Source organism: Apium graveolens, chromosome 10, assembly GCF_009905375.1.
Source record: "Apium graveolens cultivar Ventura chromosome 10, ASM990537v1, whole genome shotgun sequence".
NCBI lineage: Eukaryota > Viridiplantae > Streptophyta > Magnoliopsida > Apiales > Apiaceae > Apium > Apium graveolens.
The window spans coordinates 90430499-90446734 of NC_133656.1; the positions used below are offsets into that span (position 1 = coordinate 90430499).

At 31.6% G+C, this 16236-nt stretch overlaps 1 protein-coding gene across 1 annotated transcript; it reads right to left on the bottom strand.

Moving 5' to 3' along the window:
* Positions 1-10921: 10921 nt before the first annotated feature.
* On the bottom strand, positions 10922-14130 carry LOC141692523 (DNA-directed RNA polymerases II and V subunit 8A-like). Its single transcript, XM_074497392.1, has 5 exons — positions 13984-14130; positions 13230-13314; positions 12495-12652; positions 11515-11609; positions 10922-11208 (listed from the first exon to the last, which is right to left on the bottom strand). Exons 2-5 carry the CDS (start codon positions 13294-13296, stop codon positions 11097-11099), a joined length of 432 nt encoding a protein of 143 aa, XP_074353493.1. The 5' UTR covers positions 13297-13314; positions 13984-14130; the 3' UTR covers positions 10922-11096.
* Positions 14131-16236: the final 2106 nt, after the last annotated feature.

The window sequence follows — 16236 nt, forward strand, 5'->3', positions numbered from 1 at the left end:
AATCAAATTATACCCTATTTCGATTATTATAATATATAATATAGTAATTGAACAACCATAGTATAACCTAACTAATCAACCAAATTAAATTATTCCCTATTTCGATTATTATAATATAGTATAATATTTTAACAACCATAATATAATATACATATATATAAGTTAATCCTATAACGGCCCAAGTACAAACCAATAATTTGGATAATTAAAATATAAATGTACAAATTATTAATTTAACAGGTTGGTAGTGAAATTAGAATATCAAACTTATGTTTATATGTGAATAGAATATCAAACTTATGTTTATATAAAATGATATTAAAATTAATAGGTCTAAATTATTAAAACACGGTTCGGATTGATTAATATTATATGATTAGTTCGTAAATTATATTTCCAGAAATATTAGTAATATAAATATGAGTAATATAAATGTACGTTCTTAATACGATTTGAACCTAACAATTGGATCATATAATTATTTTAATGGTTACGATTAATATTATATGATTGATGAATTTGAATTATTAATCTGAATTCTAAATTATATTTTTACAATTAATAATAATATATATAAATATGTGTTGTTCATACGATTTTTCTATTCTCATATAGTAATATGAACGTATATTGTTAATACAATTTAAACCTGAAATTTTGATCCCGCGTTATTTTATTACTTTCATCTAATAGTTTTGATGACTATTATATCACTCCAACATGTGCGATGCACGGATCTTGGATGGATATAATAAATTATAAATTCAGGCCTATTTTACTGTAAATACTACATTTATTATTATTCAAATAATCATCACATAATAATATTAATCTTATTTTTAATATATATAATACGTAATTAAGATTAAAAAATTAGAATACTATATTTCTATACCTTATTTCGGTTATTATAATATAATATAGTATTTAAACAACCATATGTTAGTCAAACCAATCAACCAAATCAAATTATACCCTACTTCGATTATTATAATATATAATATATTAATTGAACAACCATAGTATAACCAAACTAATCAACCAAATTAAATTATACCCTATTTCGATTATTATAATATAGTATAATATTTTAACAACCATAATATAATATACATATATATATATATATATATATAAATGAGCCAGTACAACTTTATTCACACCTAACCGAGTTAATGCCTTTGGGCCTGTTGTCTAATGTATAAGTTAATCCTATAACGGCCCAAGTACAAACCAATAATTTGGATAATTAAAATGTAAACGTACAAATTATTAATTTAATAGGTTGGTAGTGAAATTAGAATATCAAACTTATGTTTATATGTGAATAGAATATCAAACTTTTGTTTATATAAAATGATATTAAAATTAATAGGTCTAAATTATTAAAACACGGATCGGATTGATTAATATTATATGATTAGTTCGTAAATTAAATTTCCAGAAATATTAGTAATATAAATATGAGTAATATAAATGTACGTTCTTAATACGATTTGAACCTAACAATTGGATCAGCACATTATTTTAATGGTTACGATTAATATTATATGATTGATGAATTTGAATTATTAATCTGAATCCTAAATTATATTTTTAAAATTAATAATAATTTAAATATGTGTTGTTCATACGATTTTTCTCTTCTTAAATAGTAATATCAATGTATGTTGTTAATACAATTTAAACCTGAAATTTTGATCCCGCATTTTTTTATTACTTTCATCTAATAGTTTTGATGACTATTATATCACTCCAACATGTGCGATGCACGGATCTTGAATGGATATAATAAATTATAAATTCAGGCCTATTTTACTGTAAATACTACATTTATTATTATTCAAATAATCATCACATAATGATATTAATCTTATTTTTAATATATATAATACGTAATTAAGATTAAAAAAATAGAATATTATATTTCTATACCTTATTTCGGTTATTATAATATAATATAGTATTTAAACAACCATATGTTAGCCAAACCAATCAACCAAATCAAATTATACTCTACTTCGATTATTATAATATATAGTATAGTAATTGAACAACCATAGTATAATCAAACTAATCAACCAAATCAAATTATACCCTATTTAGATTATTATAATATAGTATAGTATTTTAACAACCATAATATAATATACATATATATATTAAAATGAGAAAGTCGACAACCAAACCATACCATGTTATATTAACTCCCTTTCTATAATGATATAATAAAAAATTGTGAAAATTACATTTGCTCTTAAAATTAGCAAACAAAATAAAAATAAGCAACACTTCCAACTATAAATTTCTCTAAAAAAAGATTTCTTTAGATATTACGCTTTTTTTTATAAACACAAATACTTAATCTACTTTTTAGGCTACATCTTACCTCTTATAGTGGCATTGAAGATAACTTTGTTACTGAAGGACTAAAAGTACAATAATTGAGATCATTATAGACCAAGCATCCATTTTAGTCCCACAACAACCCCAATCTGAACTACCACCAACTTCATCCATCCGGAGACCAGATCCTGCAGGTAAGAAACTTCTTACCCACCTCCCGTTTTAATAGTTGTTAGTCCATTATTTTGTAAAGGTGTGGAGAATTATTCCTCTAATTTGAAGCTATTTTGCATGCTAGGTTTAATGTCTTTTTACAAATATGAAAGTTTGAGTAACTTGAAGGACTGTACTGAAGAGTGGAATATACGTGTTAGAGCTCAGTCCATTTGGAAGGGAGTAAATAGAGAAACAGGGGAATTCCGAGGATATAACGTCCTATTTGTGGATGATTCTTTAAGAACAGATATTAGATATTAACAACATGTGTGCTATAGTTATGTCTACATGTCCTTTAAGTTATTGAACATTGTTTGATATATTATAGAGCGACTGAATCCATGCTTTCATAAGTCCTGAAATTGGAGAAAAATTTGAAGAGGAACTCACAGAAGGTGACATCTATACAATAAAGAACCTGAAAGTTAAATTCTATAACGGTGATGAAACCAACAGGGCCATTAGGAGTGAAAAACATATTTATTTTAGTAATGAAACTATCCTCAAGAAAGATGAAACAGCAAACTTAAGTATTCCAAGATACAGCTTTGATTTGTTTATGTTGGATGATGTATCAGCAATGAAGACCGATAACCGTTTTTTAACAGGTTTTTCATTTACTTGCAAGTTCAAGTAATATTTGTGGTCCAACATGTACAAATATAAAAAATGTTGCTTTCCTGAACAGATGTGGTGGCCGTTATACAACAAGAACCTGTGAAAACAACATATATTAAAGACTCACAGGAAAAATCCCATGTCTCTTTCTCAATCACAGATGGGAAGTAGGTTATCAACATTTATAATGTTGTACATCAATCATTCTCTCAGATTTTATAAACATTATCAGCATCATACCTACTATATTTTAACAAAACGGTATATTCTCTGCATTGAATAGGAAAATCATTAATGTGACATTCTTCAATGAATTTGGAGATTCCCTCATCAAAGCCTTGGCCACAAATTTGGAACAACCTGTAATAATTACTATATGTTGTGTAAAAGTCAGCGAATGGAAAGGTATCAACCTACTTTCTTTTTCAATTATAATGTATATGTAATGACCAACTTCTGCTCATGACCAATTATATATTTGTCAATCATGCAGGAGGATTGTATTTGACAAATTTTCCATCCACTAGGTTTTACTTGAATGCAGATCATTACAGTGTGCTAATGCTTCGTGAAAGGTTTTTTTACTATTAACAAACTACTCACAAAATATTCACCATTTATATCAATTCTGTAACTTATTATACAATGTCAATGTCTTAGAGATACTGATCCAACATTCTATGAAATGGATATTCTAGAAGAAAAGGATGCACCCATTCCAGTCATGAAAGTTAATGAAGTTAAGAATTTGTCAGATGATTACATTGAGGTACATGTTACTATATAAGATCCAAGTAACAACTAATATTTTCAGTATGTTCCATAGTGTTAATGTTTTTAGTTGCAGAAAGAAGTTATATGTCATCTGATGGTTAAGAAAGTTGATGAGAAGATGAATTGGTACATCCCTGTATGTACTCACTGCGATATAGAAGTTCCGGATGAGGGTGGTAGATTCAAATGTGCAAATGAGGAATGCAATGTATCTTGATAGAAGGTTACAAATTAAACCAAAGACTATCTTAACTTTGTAAAAGTTGATAACCAATCACTTTGTTTGAGTTTAAAAAATTGTTTTAACAGGTTCCAGTTGTACACTTTGTGCGGCGATGATACTGGGAACATTCCTATTGTTTGGCCAAATGATGAAATATGTCGTATAACCGGTAAGACGGTGTATGACCTGGAAGTTGATGATGATGACAGTAATAAAGCTTCAAAGTTTCCCCAGCTACTGAAATTCTGTGAGAAGAAGATTTACAACTTCACCCTGCTTGTGACTAAAACTAATGTCAAAGAAGGCTCAAATGTGTACAAAGCATCAGCTATTGCAGAGGTAGAGTTGACAGCGACACATTCACCACCTCCGAAACCAACCTTGAACAATGCAGCAACGGAAATGACTATTGTAAGTGACTCCCTCTTGCACCCATAAATTTTAACAGTATGACTAACTGATGCATTATCTGTCAGGGAACTGCTGTCAATGAATCTATGATGGACATAAGCACTCCTTCAAACAAATCTGAAGTACAAATCTGTCCTACTCAGTCAATAACACCAATTCCAACTTTTCATTTGGGAGATAGTGAAATAACTGTGGTAAATGATTTAATACCAAAATAGGAGTATTATCAAGAACAATGCTTAATTTCTTATTATTAATAAGTTACATCTTCAAAATGCAGGAAACTTAATACAAATTCTGCTGACGTGAAGAATAACACTCCTGAAACAGCCAAGTCATCAAACAAAAGCAGGCCAAGAACAAATGTGGCAATGGAGAACATAGAAGGGAAAAAGAAACAGCCAAGACTTAAAAACGTCAAGTTGGAGAAAGTATGTTTCCAAAAACGTCAAGTTATAGACCATACCAATCAATGTATACTTATACATGACTAACAAAATTACCATTTTACAGAAATGCTCGTGGGAGCTCTATTGCATGACACCGTGAACTGGATTTTGGTCTCCTACAATGCTAATTCCTAAAACCTGAGGATCTACTCTTACATGAACATGCAATGTAATCAAAACTTTTGTTTCAAGATGTAATGATTTTTGTTAGCAACGCCGTTGTGGAAACTAAAACTTTTTCTTCAAATGAATTTGGTACTACTTATTCCATGCTTCAACAATTTCACTTATCATTTTACAAAATAGTATCATTACAATTTCACACAAATGCAACCCAAGAGTAATGCAGCAGAAACATCCAACACCCAAAAGCAACATTTACTATAATCATAAACTTCCTTCAAGTACAAACATCAAAAACAATTTAATATAATCATAAACAATACTCCTACTACTCTAAAAGTGTATATTACGATATTGAAAATTGGAGGGAAACTAAACAACATATTAAAATCTCTCAATTAGCAAATATACCATTTCCATCCAACAACAATGACATCCAACAACCACATTTAATACAAACTTCCTTTAAGTACAATCAACAAACAATCCATCACTTTCCTTCACCAAAATTGCAAAATTTCTAAACAACAATACTCTCAAATGTCAACTAATACATGTGAAACCCTAAGGAAATGTGAAGAAAGGGAGAACGGATTGGAAAATAAAATACAGAGTCATCAGAGAATGGAGAGGTGTTAGTACCACAGGAGAGATTTTTAAAGGCTGGAACATATTGCTACTTGATGCCAAGGTATTCTCATCTACTGTTATTATTAACTGCATAAGAGTAGGTTAAGTGAAAGATATGTTTTTTATTTCAGAATTGTAGAATGGAAGCATATGTGCCAGCAACAATGGTTGATAGAATGTTGAGGATCGTAGAAGTTGGTAAAATATATTTGATAGTAAACTTTGAAGTGAAAGATTATATGGAAAAAGACAAGTTCAGACCTATTCAGATGGATAAAAAAATCGTCTTCACAACCGAGACTAAAATGAAAAAGATTGCTTATACTAAAGTATTCATCCCTCAGAATACATTTGATTTTTATGATTTCTCAGACCTGAAGAAAATGGCATCTCAGTATCACACTTTAGTTGGTACATTTATCTATCTCTACTTAATATAGTGTCATCTGCAAAGTACAATCTCACTGTAAATGATAAATTTGCCCATAATTTCTTCTATTAGATGTAATAGGTGTGGTTGAAGATCCAGAGAGATTAAAGATTAAGCAATCCCGGCAAGGAAAACCTTTCCTAAAGTTCAAACTTTCTGATGGGAGGTAAAACTTATTCACGACAAAGATATTATACAGCTGTTCAATTACTAACATTAGGTTCCTTGAAATTCGTTGAAGCAAAAAAATTTTCGTAACTTTCTAGAATGCAATGGCTGAAGATTTTTCAACAGCAATTGACAACATATCTAAGGAACCTATCATACTCATTATTGCAAGTGGAAGGGTGTCCAAATGGAATGGTATTCACTAGCAATAACAACACAAAATTATGAATGCTTCATACACCTTACACTAATTATAACATCATTGCTTCATTTTGATTATCAGAGGAGGTGGACATATGCAATTACTCACCAACAAAGTTCTATTTAAACTATGAACATCACAGCGTCAACCATCTCCACAAATTGTAAGGCCCTACATATTTCCTAAATAGAAAATAAACTATGAATATGACCTTCTTAAACTAATTAGGTCAAAAGGGCCTAACTTCTCGCAAAGTCAGTTCTCCATGAAGAGGAAACCATACCGTCAATGTACTCTACTATACATCGCAGAACTAGGCACAGAATACATTCAGGTATTACCCTACATATGTCATAATTATTTCAAATTCATATGTAATACATTCTGAATAACTACATGTCATAATCTGTAGGATGAGGTCATTTGTAAAGCAAGCATCAACTTCGTGGATGAGAGTAAAGGTTGGAAAGTTACTATATGCACCTCTTGCCAGAGGGAAATTCAAAAGGACAATGACCAATATTTCTGCATTTCTTGCAAAAGAGTAGTGCCTTACCCAAACAAAAAGTATACATATCCTAATACTATTAACACATAACAATAATAATGTCGTAAATGTCACTACTAACACTTCTCTACAGGTTTCAGGTCTATGGTTCAGTTACTGATTCCACCGGTCGATGCCAAATTGTTTTACACGACAGAGAAGTAAGGACATTGCTAGGAAAAAATGTGTTCAAACTTGAGAAACAGGTAATAATTAAAATCATCATTCTCATGCATCAATGAAACACATTTTCATAATTATTCCAATTTATACATCTTATAATTTCTTTACTATAATTTGTCAGGATGGTTCTTTCCCCCCTGCAATCAAAATGTTGCAGGCACAAGACTACACTTTAAAAATTCTCATCAAAAGAGATAACATAGAGAACAACATCAAAATTTATGAAGTTAATGGAATCTTCGTTGGCTGGAAATTGGAAGAACAAAACTTACAGGAAACACAGACAATTCCTAATACCACTACTTCCACAACTACCGTAATTTTCAGAATATACAGATTATAAGATATTCATTCATGACAGCCATATTAACAATATAATAGGAATTACCAATTATTCCTTATCAATTATTTACTATATGACAGCAAACAGGAGCATCAGACCACGTTGACAACATTTCACAACTCCAGAACTAAGTAAAAAAGATTACCTGGGTAACTACGTACAATACTTTTGTCGACAGTCCAACTTTGGTGAACTATGAATTCTACTTTGTTGATTTTAAGTAACTTTTATGAATCTGTTTTTAATTACACTACTGTAAACAGATTCATTCAGTTTACTACTATCTCGACTGTTGTAAACTTTCTTAAGCATGTATGTACAACTACTTTACGCAATTATCCTCACTACACAATATCTCAGGCATATATAAAAGATTCAAAAACAATGTATAAATAAAACATCACAATTCACATGACAGTTTGCACAATACATAAGTCATAGATTACTAAATCCAGAGTCATATATTACATCACACCAATAAGTACCAGAATTCAACAAAGTTAAATAGTAACAGAGTTAATAAATCATCATTCATACATCAATAAGTACCACAAACCGGACAATACATGTTGTTCATGCATCCGCAGCATTCTCCTTCACAATACGAACAGTGAAATTACGAATCGTGTCATTCATCCATTCAAACACACAAGTATCACCTTCTCCAAGTTCTAAATCAGTCCTAAAGGCAGTCCAACCTTCATTGATTGTAGTGCGATTCTGTAGACGACGCTGACGAATCTCCAACTTCCAACAACGGAAACCAACATAAGCAGTAATATAGTCCTTCTTCGACCACCTCTGAGAGAGACTACGATACTCAGCAGGAATGTCCTAAAATGAGGGATTTCACATGTTACTCTTACAACAAATCTAAAAACTTTATTCATATCTAACATGTAGGAAAATTATAAATTAAAAAACAGCAATCGCACAACTTACCACACCATATTCATACAAAGAAGCAACTTGAAAGTGCTTTACCATAAATTGGAAAGCGACATTTCCAGAATAATTAACTTCCACTGAAATATGTAGACAACAAAATGAATATCACAATGGAAAATTTTCTTTAAAAACAGTGGATAATTGTACCTAGAGTTGGAGCAACAGCCTTTTGAAGAAGTGACTCATCAAAAGCCGTAATACGGAATCGGGAAACACCATCATATTTAAAAACCAACATGTTCAAGTCATTCAACTTGGGGATATTTAACATGTTGCAGATATTCACAAGGCCTTTAAGATGAGATCCATTGTCCGAACAAGTGCCAACTATTTCATAACCATAGGAAACTTGATAATATACCTTAGAAGGCAGACTACCATTAACCAATTCAAGAAATTCCCAAGGAACAACCTATATTAAAAACTCTGTTTCATACGCAGACATATACATGAATAAATGACCAATGCTGCAAACTAAGTTCAAATCCAAACACTTACAACAGAATCAGTTATTTCACGACCCCAACTAAGATGTTGAACGAAACTCCAGCCACCATATCCCATCATAACTATATCATTACAAAAACATTAAAAACAGTTACAAAAAATAACAAATAAACCAATATATGAAATACAAAAAAAACAAACAATCGTACCATCAAAATCTGCATCAATATTAGGCATAGTTGGATATTCATTTCACAACCATACATATTGAATATATGTACTTTGAATTGGAAAGCACCACAATGCTCAAACAATAATGTTTCACCCCCGCCTATGTTTAAGAATTGATAAAACGACCTTATACCCTCCAAGCACTCCTGATTCTTATTAAAATCCAACCACACACTATACCCATTACGCACAACCAACTTCACACCTCGGGGAATGGTAGAACCATATCGAACACACAATGCATGAGGAATTCTCTACAAAAGTAAACATTTACTTAAATAAACTAATTAACATCTACAAATATACTGCCAAAAACAGAGACATTGATGGATACTAACCAGAGTATTCAAACGAGTTTCCGAAATTGTCAATCGCTTCACAAGTGTTGGAATTAAGTCCATAATAACTAACATTAACAAAAAAAAACAAAGAAGATGACATACATGCCCATAGAAGAGAAGACAAACAAAATATATGAAAAGTGGAAAGAAATATACCTGACACAAGATTGGTAGCAGTAGATACAAAAGGAAAATAGTATATCGGAAAAAGACAGGAACAAGGAGAGAGTATAGTTAACTATAAATGGAAGAAGTTAAGACAAAGACGTAATAGTATTCAATCGATAAACTTGCCAACTACTCAAGTCAAAAGGCCAAGTCCAATAACTGTCATTGTATTGGAAACTATAACTGTGAGAAAAGAAGACATTCTTAAAAGCCTATAAATGTATTATGCTTTCCAAAATTAATATATTACATAAAGTTATGTACTTCCCTTTACACGGGGCATACATACAGTATGACATGCACAACACCTGTAATTATATATACAAAATATAATTGAATTTGATGAAAATAGGAAAATAACAAAAAATACAACAAAATAAATCATAGTTCTATTATACATTTTTTTAAAATTAATCATATGTGCAAACATGGTAATAATATGAAGTCAATAACTTCAAATTTTTGGGAAATTACAATATGATAATTTTAAAAAAATTTAGTCTTACACAAAAAAATAGGACTAAAAAAAACAACGCGATAACACATTTTTTAATAAAAAAATTCGTTATTATTTCATCTATACGTAACTCTCTCTTAAACAAAAAATATTTATCAACTACAATAAAACATATAAATTAAATTATTAATAAAATATTTATGCAAACACAAAATATCATAACTCGCGCCATGCGTAGCCGGCAAAAAATCCTAGTATGATATATGGTAGCCCACTCTTTTAAAATTCTTTGAACCAAGAGACTAAAATTATAAAATCCAAATTTTCAGAGACGGTATATTTAAATTCAAATCGAAAATTTGAATGAATGGATGACTTGACAGAACCTTAAGAACTCAAACTCGACTCAACCAAACATGCAAAACATGAACTTTTTCCAAAAATGTACGATTATAAATTACCTGGTTCTAATTTAATAAATGATAAAACATCAAACGCTCGATTAGGCTCCTGCCTCGCATAATCTGGTGGACGAGCTTGGCTCAGACCATCCAAATTGTTCGAATTCGAACTCAGCTATTTGCATAAGCCAAACTCAAAGTAGCTCACAAAAATATCACTCGTTTACACTACCAAAACCAAATGTATTAGATTAGATTCTTGGAAGTTGCTAAAGACCTGAATTTTATAATATAACTTATATTCTGAAGAACAAGAGTGATGATAAGACAACCTGCAATCATACAGACACATAAAAGATAAGATATTCATGTTCGCTCTTGCCCTCAAACTGAAAGTTGAAACATAAATTGCAATACATTTCCATTAGAATAGCTATATTTTACAATCTACGCATGAGAAGAAATAGCTTTTCGTCCACATTGTAGTTTCCGATCTTTGTCGGATCGCCCTTCAACATCATTTGAAGTCCTCCGAACGAAATATACACCTCCCTGAGGTCAAACAAGCAGAAAAACAAGAAACAGAGTGAGACAAGTCAATCATGCCGATGTTGCCTCCAAAATCATCTAATTTACCCAACCAAATATAGTAAATTTTGATAAGTTACTAATCGTTTTTATAAGATTGAGAGGAATAGGATAGATGCGCACCATTTAGGGTAACTATACAAATCGTTAATTATAAAAAATCATTTCTAACTTTATTGCAAGAGTAATTTACTATCATATATTATTGATCTTTCGGAAATTGCACATTTACAAAAGCAACATAAACATGTGTATATTACAAATACGTACGCTGCAGGATCGCGATCAGATGTGTCCTCTGACATCTTATATAACAGCCCATGCATAACATACTCAAATTTGTCTGCAAGTGATTTCTGTTGGCCCTGAAATTGAATTAAATGGTCATCATGGTATACAAATAATCCATAATTTCTTATGACCCACTCACACAGCAGATAATATATAGCCATACAGTGAAACGCAGTGCACCTTTTTTATTTTTGCTAATTAATGCATTGCACCCGTCATATTCTCGCCATATTTGGATTTTTAAAAGAAAGTATGTACAAAAGGTATCATTTTTTTTGAAACGCCAAAAGGTGTCATTTAGAAACTTGAAAGTTCTTACAATTTCACAGAAAAAGAATTGCATGCTAACATATATATAACACAATTAGTACAGTTGATGCAAAAATGCACAATATGAGGAAATTTGACTGCTACTAACGTCTTACCGTTAGGTCACCTTCTCAAATATACTAAATCTATTTGCTTGTTAGAGAATCACAAACCCTGGGAAGATTATTTAGCATTCTTTATATTTACTCTAAGAAAGTATTCCAAAAGCCTCTACTGTCTACACATATATTCTGATGGTATGAACCTTAAAATAGATTTAACAGCATTCATAATATCTAAGAACTCGCTCAGGGACAGAAGGAGCTCAATTACAATATATGAACAAAAGACTTCACAACAAAGACAATAAACTCAAGTCAAGTTGAGCACGTAATTTTTTGAGCAATATTATCATGTAAGCATTTATGAGTTCCAAACATAGAAGTGAAGGCAACACTTTAGATTCACTCTGCAACAGTACACTAGCTGCATATACTTTCTATACATGACTAATAACTGAAAAATATGCACACATGATTACATGTGTACATCATCCAGTAATAATTTGTTAAGTTTCTATATTTATAATTTCTAATAGCTCCTTAAATCAAGGTAAACTCATGAGTCAGGAGGCATATTCAAATTATTACCTTGGGGTTAAGTTCTGTAACAGTTGAACCATCTGGATATAAAGACTTGGACAAAACCATCCTAAACCTGTCCCCAACACGTACAGGATATATTTCTGTGTTCACATCTAGTACCAGGCTCATGTCCAATTCCTCACTCCGTGCTGTAATGCGAGAAACTGAGCAACACATGGAAATTTTTTTGAGCTGGATAGCTAATAGATACTTGAACATAAATCACAGTGAATTCAGTTAAAAGAAGACAAAAAATACTGAGAGATAGAGAAGAATCAAAGAAAGCTTCATATAGCAAGAGATAGTTGTGTAGTTCATGTTCATAGCATGAAATTATTTTAACAGAGGTGAATGTTAAACCCCAAACTTAGAAAAATGCACAGCCGCGTAGAAATAACTGCAGGTCACTACAACTATTCTCATTACCCAAAAGTCCAAGACCCGTATAACCAACTAAGAACCAGAAAAATACAAACTATCACAAAATGTACATTAGTTTTAGAAAAATAATAATGAGAGACTAAGTTAAGGAAAGTTAATAGGCTGTTGACATTTCTCGTCTTATGTCCCATGACCAAAATCATCTCCCCTTTCCACATGACCAAGGTCATGGGTTCAAATCCCTCTCCCACCCCGCCCACCATATACTTCTAGTCCTAGTGCATTGATAAAATATTTAAGTTGATGAAAAAAAGACACGATTAAGATCAGTCGAGTAGAAGCGAGTAACGAAAATTGTACCTTTATCATACTTTTTATCATCTATCTCCTTAACCTTGATAACATCATCGAAGGAAAGTTGAACCATCCTCACAAAACTTCACTTCTGCACAAGCAAACATGACCTCAAAATCGTAGAAACAACATTTAAAAATGACACTTGAGATAACCAAGTATACACAAACTTTATAGAAAACACTTTGTACATAATTAAAGGTTACCTCAAAACGTCATGAAACCGAAGATTCTACAATCCTTTTATAAGTACATATAAATTGGAAATAAATAATAGACAAAAAATGAACCCGAGGGTGTGCATCAACATTGAGAAAAACAAAACCATTTTCGAAAAATGCTCGACTCCAAAACATGACTAAAACAGATATCAAGACCACTAGTAGTACTCCCTCCAGTCCTAAATAATGTAGGTTCATTACTCTTTAGCACACGTGTTTATGATTAAAAAACATGAATTGTATTTACTAACCTGTATATCAAATAAAAATTTGGAGTAACAGAAGCACAAGAACAATACATTTAATTTACTAAATTCTTGAGCAAATCAAGAAAATCATACAATACAAAAAACTATTGCAAGATAGAACAAACCAAGCTGGTGCACATATATACATACACATGTACATATAAAGTTTTTGTACATATCACTAATCGATTGCAGAACACACATGTGACTGAATTATAACAAAATAGCTCCGACCCAGATGCCAAAACAAGAAATTAATACGACCCATATGATCAATAGATACGTACGTACCTGGTAATTGGCCTTGCGAAACAAAGAGGTGCAGTGGATTAGAAAGAGGTGAGGGTTTAAAGGCAGCTTTCTTTAAAGGGATTTACTCTTTTGAGGGTTTAGGGTTTACAAGTTCATATAACCCGCATCTTTTAATACCACTCCCAAAAAAATTAGTAATTTTCGGTCCCAAAATACAAATTTTAATTTCAAAAAATTAGTAATTTTCGGTCCCAAAATATAAATCTCATTTTTCACACGTATTTTAAATTAAATAAAAATGATATTTCCACAACTCATTATTTAATTTTTTTTCTGAATAAAAATATATATTAAATTTTAATTCAAGAAATTTTTTTAATTAAAATAATAATTTCCCTTTAAAATATTACCTTTGTAAAAAAGCTGTTAGTGAGTCAAGATTGGGAGCATGCAAATATAATGAAGCAAAGACCGAAGATCCTTATTCCTTCTGTATTAAGTTTGATTTCATTCCTTGCAACATTAAAGTGATGACAAGTTGTCATAAACTGTGAGTAGACCTCAAAGAAGTCAATATTGGGTCTGCAGCTAAAAGGGAAAATGCAAATCAATCAATGAACACCATTTTTTCTGAATCAACTCATTCTAATTCTGCTAACAAGAAGAAAGTACCCAAAACTGCTTGGGTAGCTAAACACACTTAATCATCATTGTCTGCAGGGCAAAATAAAGAAAGTCATTTGAATCACAAACAGTGAATACTCAAAACATATGACAGGTGATAAGGCCATGCTATCACGGTTTGAGGAGATGGCTGACCCATTAGTGACTTTTGGAGACAACAACAAAGGTTTCACAATAGGATATGGCAAGTTAATTTCTGGAAATATTGTTATTGAAGATGTAGCACTAGTTGCTGGTTTGGAAGTGAATCTCCTAAGTGTCAGTCAATTCACAGATAGATGATTCAATGTTACATTTGACAAAGGAGAATGCTTAATCATCAGCAAAAAGACTAGTGAAGTTGCTCTGAAAGGAGTAAGAACGGGAAGTCTGTTTGTTGCAGATTTACACTCAGCAAATAAGGAAGGAATTTGTTACTTCTTCACCAAGGCATCTGTAGAGCAAAGCAATCTGTGGCACAAAATCTCTCCCGCCTGAATTACAAGTCAATCAACACCCTGGTGAAAAAGGAGTTAGTGAGAGACATGAAAAATCTGGAGTTTGCTCAAAATGAAATTTGTGAGTCTTATCAAAAAGGCAAAATGAAGAAGTCAAGTCACAAGAGTAAAACTGTGAATTCCATAAGTGCACATTTGCAACTTATTCACATGAACCTATTTGTACCAGTTAATGTCTTATCAATTTCAAGGAAGAAATATGCACTTGTGATGTTGGATGACTACTCAAGACACACATTGGTAGAATTTATGCATTCTAAGGATGAAACTCCCCACATCATAATTGAACACATCAAGAAGATTGAGAAGCAGGCTAAAGATCAGAACTGTGTGAAAAGATTGAGGAGTGACAATGGCATAAAATTCATAAATATAATTTTAACTGAATTCTGCAAAGACAAGGGCATTTTTCAAGAATTTTCAGCTACTAGAACACCTCAACAAAATGGGGTAGTTGAGAGAAAGAATAGAACACTAGTAGAGGTTGCTAGAACAATGCTGCAGGATGCCAAACTGCCAACAAGTTTTTGGGAAGAAGTTGTCAACACTGCATGTTATACTCAAAACAGATATCTCATTAACAAGAATATTGGCAAATCACCCTACTCAATCTTATCTAAAAGAAAGCCTACTGTGAAGCATCTTCATGTGTTTGGAGGCAAGTGCTATGTTTTAAAAGACAACTCTGAATATGTGGAAAAATTTGACTCGAAGCTTTTTTAAACAATTTTTCAGAGATATTCATTGGAGAGAATTGCCTATAAAGTCTATGTGCTTGAACAAAAGAAAAGTATGGAAAGCACAAATGTGACTTTTGATGATGACAAGTGTCCAGACTTGGAATGCCTTGATGATAATGAAGCTGAAGCCCGTAAATTTGAAAATCTCAACATTGATAGTGATTCTGAAGATGGAGTTGAAGTCAACACAAGCAACGGAATGGATGAAGAGTCAACTGAACTGTTAATCATGAGAATAGAAACTCATCTCAAATACCTGAATTTGATAGCACAAACTCAGAAGGAGAAAGAGGAGAAATTTCTACAAGTCATGCTAATGATGAAGAAGATGCAGAGAATTCAAGTCAACAAACTCACACCAGGAAATGGGA

Bases quoted from the DNA above. Each gene is read 5' to 3' on its own strand.
- LOC141692523 (XM_074497392.1), bottom strand. From the start codon at position 13,296: ATGGTTCAACTTTCCTTCGATGATGTTATCAAGGTTAAGGAGATAGAT. The intron at 12,653-13,229 runs GTACAATTTTCG...TGTGTTGCTCAG, and splicing joins TGATAAAAAGTATGATAAAG to TTTCTCGCATTACAGCACGG. The intron at 11,610-12,494 runs GTAATAATTTGA...ATTCAATTTCAG, and splicing joins TTACAGAACTTAACCCCAAG to GGCCAACAGAAATCACTTGC.